Source organism: Delphinapterus leucas, chromosome 4 (assembly GCF_059928025.1).
Source record: "Delphinapterus leucas isolate spDelLeu-1000000601 "Yukka" chromosome 4, BTC_Dleu_Yukka2, whole genome shotgun sequence".
In the NCBI taxonomy this organism is placed as follows: domain Eukaryota; kingdom Metazoa; phylum Chordata; class Mammalia; order Artiodactyla; family Monodontidae; genus Delphinapterus; species Delphinapterus leucas.
In genome coordinates, this window is record NC_143132.1 from 4,382,907 (window position 1) to 4,393,185 (window position 10,279).

At 42.1% G+C, this 10,279-nt stretch overlaps 1 protein-coding gene across 4 annotated transcripts in view; it reads right to left on the reverse strand.

Annotated features, from left to right (window-relative positions):
- FAM3B (FAM3 metabolism regulating signaling molecule B) overlaps window positions 1–10,279 on the reverse strand; it is a 39,843-nt gene that overhangs the window by 12,702 nt on the left and 16,862 nt on the right. For 2 of the 4 annotated variants that reach the window (XM_089910230.1, XM_022552995.3), the window contains one exon: window positions 1,914–2,037. The exons of 1 other annotated variant lie outside the window; for it this stretch is intronic. In XM_089910230.1, coding sequence (XP_089766356.1) covers window positions 1,914–2,037 — 124 coding nt within the window. The remainder of the gene's footprint in view (window positions 1–1,913; window positions 2,038–10,279) is intronic. One more of the 4 variants, XM_089910229.1, reaches the window with a different exon arrangement.

Sequence of the window (10,279 nt, forward strand, 5' to 3'; positions counted from 1 at the left end):
TGCATGGTCGGGAGAAGGTGTCAGGCACTGTGGAGCAGGGCAAATCCCGGGCTCTGGGATCTGAGCTTGAATAATCCTCTTCTGGCGATGTGATTCTGGATGAGTGATCTCCTCCCACTGTCCCCACCCCTCCCAGGTCTTCCCGCCTCTTCCTTGCCAAGGGATCCTGCTCAGTTTTCAATCTGCCTCCATGACAATCCCATTCATCAGGGCATCACCTCTGAAATTACACACACACACACACACACACACACACACACAGAGTTACCATACAGCATTTACCATGGACATTTGCAAACTCTGTTTGTTCTCTCCAACTATACCACTGGTTCTTAATGGGGTGGGGGGTAGGATTTTGCCACCTAGGGGACGTGTGACAATGTCTGGGACCTGTGTGGTTGTCACAGCCGGTGGGGAGGATGGGTGTTCTCTGGCATCTAGTGGGTGGAGGCCAGGGGTGCTGCTAACCCTGAAATGCTCAGGGCAGCCCCTACCATGCAGGGTGTCCATGGGGTTGAGGCGGAGAACCCTGAACTGTGACGTCAGCTTCTTGGGCAGGAGCCATGTGTTCCATGTCACGGTCCCTCAGCTGAGTGCCTCACCCTCTGGAGTTCATCGGTGGATGAATGTTTATCAACAAACTGTCCGGCAGAGCAAAGGGGACCTTAGAGACACGATGGACCTGCAGAGCGAAGGGGCTATTTCTACCCAACTCCCAAATATTGAATGAGGGGATATGCCAGGACTGTGTAAGGTGTACGAAGCTGAATCCGACCCCCTCTCTGAGCGTGCTGCCTGCTCCTTGGGAGAACAAGGTACGTGCAGAGACCAAGGGACTGAGGGTGGAGGGGTGGAAATGCAGCAAGTGCTGAGTGCTGTGGGCAACAGCTAACCAACAAAAAAAGGGAAAGTGTGCCTGGTTTGGGGGAAATGGTGGGATAATTGGGAATGACTTCCTACTCAGGGTTAGGAACAGACCACATTTTCTCTCATTTGTAATAATTACTTAATCGCCCAAACCATCCTTAAGCTTGGTGCTGTGGGTTGCACTGTGTTCCCTCGAAGTTCAAATGGTGAAGTCCTAACCCCTAGAACCTCAGAATGTAACCTTATTTGGAAATAGACCTTTAAAGAGATGACTGAGTTAAAATGAGGTCTTTAGAGTGACCCTAATCCAAAATGACTGGTGTCCCTTTTAAAAGGGGAAAATTGGATCAAGACACACACACAGAGGGATGGCGCTGTGAAGACACAGGGCAAAGTCGGCATCTACAAGCCAAGGAGGGAGAATGGGACAGACTCTCCCTTGCAGCCTCAGAAGGAACCAGCCCTGCCCACACCTTGATCTTGATTTCTGGCCTCCAGAACTGAGAGAGAATGAATGTCTGTTGTTTAAACTGCCCTGTCTGTGTACTTTGTTACGGCAGCCCTAGCCATGGAATACACTGGGCTAGGACACTTCCAAGTGTCAGGGTTTATTGGGCTGTCAAGGGTAAGGCAGTGGCACAGAAGCTGAACCGAGCTACGTGGGGGATAGGGGCTGCAGGGAGAGACGACACTGGCTTTAACCCATGAGGGTGAGGATCAAAACCCAAATGCAAGGACAGCCGTATCCGCTGAGTTTTGATGTTTCCCTGACTTTGAAGGGCTAGAGTACAAAATATGTACTGAGGTTTTTGCTAACTGCTGTCAAATGAAAGTTCAACATGGGACACATAAAACCAATCTACGGGTCCCACCTCCCCACCCTCGGCACAGCATGCATTCTCAGTTCCCCTGGATGCCCCCAGCCTCTGCCTGAGGTCAAGAAGATGCCTTTCTCTCCTGGGGCAGACTTGCTGCTTGGTCAGCCTCAGAGAAGGGAAAGAACCAAGGGGGAGAGCTAGGTTTTCTTTTCCCGCTGTGGTACTTACACCTCATCCTCAAAGCATATCTTGGCATACTTGTCCCTGCCGCCCCCACTGAGCAACCGGTAGGCGTACGTGTTTGGGGGACATGGGGTCCAGTGGTCACATTTTTGCCTTTTCGGGGCTGGGGCTGTAACAAAAAGGAATATAACAGTTAGCATCATGCAGTATTGATCAGGTGAACCCACTGCTTGACTGTGAACGGCAGCTGTTCTGTCCCAAGACTTCACACCAGCAAGTTCCAGTAGCAGTGGGGGAAAACCGGGAAGACACAAAATTAATTTAACCTGCTTTTGTCTTCAAATAGCAAATATGCCAAAGAGAGGGGATGTTGAGTAGGCGGAACAATTTCAGAAGGGTTGGGAATCACTCTTGATCGTCATGACTGCCATTCTGGGATTGCAAGGCATAGTCTTTTGTATTCCAGTTAAAGAAAGATTAGTTGGGTCTAAGAGTGCTGATGAACCAAGAAGTAGCCTACGGAGCATCTATCCAGCTTCTGCATTTACATTCCTGAAACACACACACACCCCTGACCACCACTCTAGCGATGGCTGACCCCTCTCCTTTCCCTCGAGCTTGAGATGCTGAGCTTTTCTGCCTGGGCTGCTATGTCAGTGCTGGCAGGCCCTGGAGATGTCATGCCCAGTGACAGGGGTCAGCACTTGGGGAGGACTGAGGTCAGCTGGCACTGGGTACCCTCTGTATCTCCCACTGCTGGGTGCCTCGTTGCCATCACTACCACTCATGTCTCCCCCCTTTCACAGGTGTGGCTGTCCACTGTCACCCACAGAACCCACTGTCCTGCGCTGGGTTCAATTTAAATCCCAAATCTCTAGAAAAAAAAAATCAGAAAGTGCTCTCACTCCCCCAGTTTGACTGGGGACGTGCTGTTTTATGGATCGCTGCGCTCCTCTGTTTTAGCACATCTGGCTAGAAGCACAGCCAGCAGATTGGCTGGAAGGCCCTGTTGGGGGGAATCAGGACACAGGTAGTGCTGTGATGGCCGAGTGCTCTGGGGGTTGAGCTGGACCAGGACTCAACTGCTTGGTGAACACAGGGATGCAGGTGCGCACACAGTCCTGGTGCCCAGGAGGACACAGAGTTCTGGGGCCTGTGCACCCCAACATCGTGCTTACTCAGCCCTTCACATCTTCCTCCCCTTTACCTACCTCATCCCCATCACTAACCAAAGCCCCAACCCACCCTGCGCTGCCCAGCTTGCCCTGATTTATTTTCTTTTTCTTAGCCCTCATCACTGCCTAATATCCTGCAATTTCCTTTTTAAAAGCTTCTCCATAAGGACAGGGATGTTGTCTATTTATTTTCACTTTATAACCCCAGCACCAAGTCTGTGTGCAGCGCAAGCAGTTGCTCCATCAATGTTGTTGAACAAAAGTGTAACTGAGCAGGACCCTATGGGGCCTTCCTGAGAGAGATCCCCCACTGCCACCACAGAGTCCTCTGCCTGCCTCTTGTTTGTAGAAAAGCTGTAGTCTCCTAGGGCTCCCCTGAGCCACAAAAGCCTGGTTCAAGAATTAATGATTGCCAAGTCCAGGAAGTGCAGAGAGTCCCGTACAGGAAAAATCCAAGGAGAAACACGCCAAGACACATATTAATCAAACTATCAAAAATTAAATACAAACAAAAAATATTAAAAGCAACAAGGGAAAAACAACAAATAACATACAAGGGAATCCCCATAAGGTTAACAGCTGATCTTTCAGCAGAAACTCTGCAAGCCAGAAGGGAGTCACAGGACATATTTAAAGTGATGAAAAGGCAGAACCTACAACCAAGATTACTCTACCCAGCAAGGATCTCATTCAGATTCGACAGAGACATTAAAACCTTTACAGACAAGCAAAAGCTAAGAGAATTCAGCACCACCAAACCAGCTTTACAACAAATGCTAAAGGAACTTCTCTAGGCAGGAAACACAAGAGAAGGAAAAGACCTTCAATAACAAGCCCCCCAAAATTAAGAAAATGGTAATAGGAACATACATATCGATAACTACCTTAAATGTAAATGGATTAAATGCTCCAACCAAAAGACACAGACTGGCTGAATGGATACAAAAACAAGACCCATATATATACTGTCTACAAGAGACCCACTTCAGGCCTAGGGACACATACAGGCTGAAAGCGAGGGGATGGAAAAAGATATTCCATGCAAATGGAAATCAGAAGAAGGCTGGAGTAGCAATTCTCATATCAGACAAAATAGACTTTAAAATAAAGACTATTACAAGAGACAAAGAAGGACACTACATAATGGTCGAGGGATCAGTCCAAGAAGAAGATATAACAATTGTAAATATTTATGCACCCAACAAAGGAGCACCTCAATACATAAGGCAAATGCTAACAGCCATAAAAGGGGAAATCAACAGTAACACAAACATAGTAGGGGACTTTAACACCCCACTTTCACCAATGGACAGATCATCAAAAATGAAAATAAATAAGGAAACACAAGCTTTAAATGATACATGAAAACAAGATGGATTTAATTGATATTTATAGGACATTCCATCCAAAAACAACAGAAAACACTTTCTTCTCAAGTGCTCATGGAACATTCTCCAGGATAGAGCATATCTTGGGTCACAAATCAAGCCTTGGTAAATTTAAGAAAGCTGAAATTGTATCAAGTATCTTCTCCAACAACAACGCTATGAGACTGGATATCAGTTACAGGAAAAAAATCTGCAAAAAATACAAACACATGGAGACTAAACAATATACTACTAAATAACCAAGAGATCACTGAAGAAATCAAAGAGGAAACCAAAAAATACCTAGAAACAAATGACAATGAGAACACGATGACCCAAAACCTATGGGATGGAGCAGAAGCTGTTCTAAGAGGGAAGTTTAGAGCAATACAATCCTACTTCAAGAAACATCTCAACTAAAAATCCTAACCTTACACTCAAAGCAATTAGAGAAAGAAGAACAAAAAACCCCCAAAGTTAGCAGAAGGAAAGAAATTATAAAGATCAGATCAGAAATAAATGAAAAATAAATGAAGAAAACAATAGCAAACACCAATAAAACTAAAAGCTGGTTCCTTGAGAAGATAAACAAAATTGATAAACCATTAGCCAGACTCATCAAGAAAAAAAGGGAGACGACTCAGATAAATAGAATTAGAAATGAAAAAGGAGCAGTAACAAGTGACACTGCACAAATACAAAGGATCATGAGAGATTACTACAAGCAACTATACACCAATAAAATGGACAACCTGGAAGAAATGGACAAAGCCTTAGAAAAGCACAACCTTCCGAGGCTGAACAAGGAAGCAATAGAAAATCACAAGCACTGAAATTGAGACTGTGATTAAAAATCTTCCAACAAACAAAAGCCCAGGACCAGATGGCTTTACAGGCGAATTCTATCAAACATTTAGAGAAGAGCTAACACCTATTATTCTCAAACTCTTCCAAAATATAGCAGAGGCAGGAACACTCCCAAACTCATTCTACAAGACCATCATCACCCTGATACCAAAACCAGACAAAGATGTCACCAATAAAGAAAACTACAGGCCAATATCACTGATGAACATAGATGCAAAAATCCTCAACAAAATACTAGCAAACAGAATCCAACAGCACATTAAAAGGATCATACACTATGATCAAGTGGGTTTTATCCCAGGAATGCAATGATTCGTCAATATACGCAAATCAATCAATGTGATAAAGCATATTAACGAACTGAAGGATAAAAAACATATGATAATCTCAATAGATGCAGAAAAAGCTTTTGACAAAATTCAACACCCATTTATGATAAAAAAAAATCCCTCCAGAAAGTAGGCATAGCAGGAATTTACCTCAACATAATAAAGGCCATATATGACAAACCCACAGCCAACATTGTTCTCAGTGGTGAAAAACTGAAACCATTTCCTCTAAGATCAGGGAAAAGACAAGGTTACCCACTCTCACCACTATTATTCAACATAGTTTTGAAAGTTTTAGTCACAGCAATCAGAGAAGAAAAAGAAGTAAAAGGAATCCAAATTGGAAAAGAAGAAGTAAAGCTGTCACTGTTTGCAGATGACATGGTACTATACATAGAGAATCCTAAAGATCCTACTAGAAAACTACTAGAGCTAATCAATGAATTTGGTAAAGCAGCAGGATACAAAACTAACGCACAGAAATCTCTTGCATTCCTATACACTAATGATGAAAAATCTGAAAGTGAAATTAAGGAAACACTCTCATTTACCTCTGCAACAAAAAGAATAAAATACCTAGGAATAAACCTACCTAAGGAGACAAAAGACCTGTATGCAGAAAATTGTAAGACACTGAAGAAAGAAATTAAAGATGATACAAACAGGTGTTAAGATATACCATTGCCTTGGATTGGAAGAATCAACATTGTGAAAATGGCTATACTACCCAAAACAATCTACAGATTCAATGCAATCCCTATCAAATTACGAGTGGCATTTTTTACAGAACTAGAACAAAAAAATCTTAAAATTTGTATGGGGACACAAAAGACCCCATATAACCAAAGCAGTCTTGAGGGAAAGAAATGGAGCTGGAGGAATCAGACTTCCTGACTTCAGACTATACTACAAAGCTACAGTAATCAAGACAGTATGGTACTGGCACAGAAATAGAAATATAGATCAATGGAACAGGATAGAAAGCCCAGAGATAAACCCATGCACATATGGTCACCTTATTTTTGATAAAGGAGCCAAGAATATATAATGCAGAAAAGACTGACTCTTCAGTAAGTGGTGCTGGGAAAACTGGACAGCTACATGTAAAAGAAAGAAATTAGAACATTCCCTAACACCATACACAAAAATAAACTCAAAATGCATTAAAGACCTAAATGTAAAGCCAGACACTATCAAACTCTTAGAGGAAAACATAGGCAGAACACTATGGCATACGTCAGTGCAAGATCCTTTTGGACCCACCTCCTAGAGAAATGGAAATAAAAACAAAAATAAACAAATGGGACCTAATGAAACTTAAAAGCTTTTGCACAGCAAAGGAAACCATAAATAAGACAAAAAGACAACCCTCAGAATGGGAGATAATATTTGCAAATGAAGCAACTGACAAAGGATTAATCTCCAAAATATACAAGCAGCTCATGCAGCTCAATATCAAAAAAACAAACAACCCAAATCCAAAAATTGGCAGAAGACCTAAATAGACATTTCTCCAAAGAAGACATAGAGATTGCCAACAAACACAAGAAAGGATGCTCAACATCACTAATCATTGGAGAAATGCAAATCAGTACTACAATGAGGTGTCACCTCACACCCGTCAGAATGGCCATCATCAAAAAATCTACAAAAAATAAATGCTGGAGAGGGTGTGGAGAAAAGGGAACACTCTTGCACTGTTGGTGGGAATGTAAATTGATACAGCCATTATGGAGAACAGTATGGAGGTTCCTTAAAAAACTAAAAATAGAAGTACCATATGACACAGCAATCCCACTACTGGGCATATACCCTGAGAAAACCATAATTCAAAAAGAGTCGTGTACCACAATGTTCATTGCAGCTCTATTTAAAATAGCCAGGACATGGAAGCAACCTAAGTGTCCATCGACAGATGACTGGATAAAGAAGATGTGGCACATATATACAGTGGAATATTACTCAGCCATAAAAAGAAAGGAAATTGAGTTATCTGTAGTCAGGTGGATGGACCTAGAGTCTGTCATACAGAGTGAAGTAAGTCAGAAAGAGAAAAACAAATAACATATGCTAATACATATATATGGAATCTAAAAAAATAAATGGTTCTGAAGAACCTAGGGGCAGGACAGGAATAAAGATGCAGGTGTAGAGAATGGATTTGAGGACACGGGGAGGGGGGAGGGTAAGCTGGGACGAAGTGAGAGAGTGGCATGGACATATATACACTACCAAATGTAAAATAGATAGGTAGTGGGAAGCAGCCACATAGCACAGGGAGATCAACTCAGTGCTTTGTGACCACCTAGAGGGGTGGGATAGGGAGTGTGCGAGATGAAAAAGGGAGGAGATATGGGGATATATGTATACGTATAGCTGATTCACTTTGTTATAAAGCAGAAACTAACACATCATTGTAAAGCAATTATACTCCAATAAAGATGTTTAAAAAAAGAGAAAAAAAATAAAGCTACCCTATGGTGGAGGGGTGGGGTGTGTGTGTGTAAATTAGAGTTTGGGATTAACATATACATTCTACTATATATAAAATAAACAAGAAGGATTTACTGTATAGCACAGGGAAATACATTCAATATCTTATAATAAGCTATCATGGAAAAGAATCTGAAAAAGAATATATATATAACTGAATCTCTGTGCTGTACAGCAGAAACTGACACAACATTGTAAATAAACTATACTTCATTAAAAAAAATAAAAATTAAAAAAAGTTAAAAAGAATTAATGATTGAAAGGATGTGAACATGCAGTGACCAAAATAGCAGTTGGGTCAGTAGAACTGGTAACAATTTAACTAGTAAATCAGCCATATGGCAATCACAGAATCTTTAGTTCCTCTCTGAAGGACATGGATAACAGTATCTGAAAAATATTCCTGAGTTGTTTTTCAGGTGCTAAAACCATCACCAAGTGGAAGAAGTTAACTACTCGATGACCATGAGCACGTAGCCTCCAGAACTACTGCTGCCTGAGGATTGGTAAAATGTGACCCTGCCCCTTACCTCACCATCAACCAATCAGAGAACTCTGCCCAAGCTGATCACATACTCCAAGACTCTCTCCCTCACCTTGCCTTTAAAAGTGCTTCCCTGAAACCTATCAGGAAGTTCTGGTCTTTTGAGCACAAGCTGCCTGGACTCCTCGCTTGGCGTCTGCAATAAACGCTGCACTTCCCTTTACCACAACCAGGTGTCAGTAGACTGGCTTTACTGCAGGTGGGTGAGCAGACCCAAGCTTAGTTTGGTAACGAATGAATATGGACATCTGGTCCCTCGTGGGGCAGAAATCTGCACCTACTTTGGCAGAAAACTCAGAGACACTGAACCCTGCTCCCTCCTGCAAAAGGGAAGAGGGACGTTGAGTCAGGGCTTTCTGCACACGTGCTACTGCAGCTCTAGTCTACTTTTACTAATTTTTCCTCCTGTAGATTCTAATTTTTTAAATATCAAAGGACCTTGGGATTTTATCTTTTCTTATCTAGTTTCTGAAGAAAAAAATTGAAAATAATAGGCAAAAGGAAGGAAAAAATCCTATGTATATTCACCCTACAGAATCTTCACTGTTTTACCTTTTGGTATATTTCCTTCCAGACTTTTCTATGCCCGCAGAGGGCATCTGCAATGTTGGAAAACATGGATTAAACATATACAAATAGTATGTTACCTCACTTACATTTTCATATAATATACTCAATACATTTTTTCTTAATCTCCAGTTACCTAAATTCAAAGCAAGGGGCCCGACCATTAACATGAAAAAGTGCCATAAATATGGTATTTGCTCAATCTTTCCTGGTTTTGAACACTGAAGTGTATTTATTTCAGTCTTTTTTAAAATTTAATGATAATGCTCATTACTTTGAATTTAGAAGTAATTTACCTAAAAACACACTGAGTATGGTGCTTGAAAATGTAACTAATATACTGCTTAAAAGTTAGGTGTGCCCTGTTTCCTGAGTTTGTAGATGTCCTGAGTATGTATACAGATGGTCCTTGATTTACGATGGTTCTACTTTATGATGGTGCACACGGGACATGCTTTCAGCAAAAACCGTGCTTCGAATTGTGAATTTTTATCCTTTCCCAAGCTAGTGATGTGTGGTCCAATGTCTTTGTGATGCTGGGCAGTGAGAGCTGCAGCTCCCCATCAGCTACAGGACCAGGAGGCTGAACAACCGATACCCTGACAACCATGCTGGACCCAGACAGCCCTTCTGTTTTTCATTTTCAGTACAGTATTCAGTAAATTACAGGATATAGTCAACACAATTAGAAAATAGGCTTTGTGATAGATGAGGCAGTCCAACTGTAGGCTAGTGTACGTGTCCTGAGCGTGGTTAAGGTAGGCTAGGCTAAGCAAGGATGCTCAGTATGTTGGGTGTATTAAATGCATTTTGAACTTATGATATTTTCAACTCATTATAGGTGTATTGGGATGCAACCCCATCATAAGTGGAAGAAGCTCTGTACTCAATCTAGAGAGAACCCTCTTAAAGTGGGATCCACACTCATTCTGCCTGCCACCTGCATTTCCCTTAATGTAGGCGAGCCTTCCCTAACAAGCACACACACTTGCTCACTGGCCCCTGCTGTTCTTGGCAGGACTCCTTCAAGATTCACTGAACCAGCTCCCTACTCTTGCAGAAGGACATT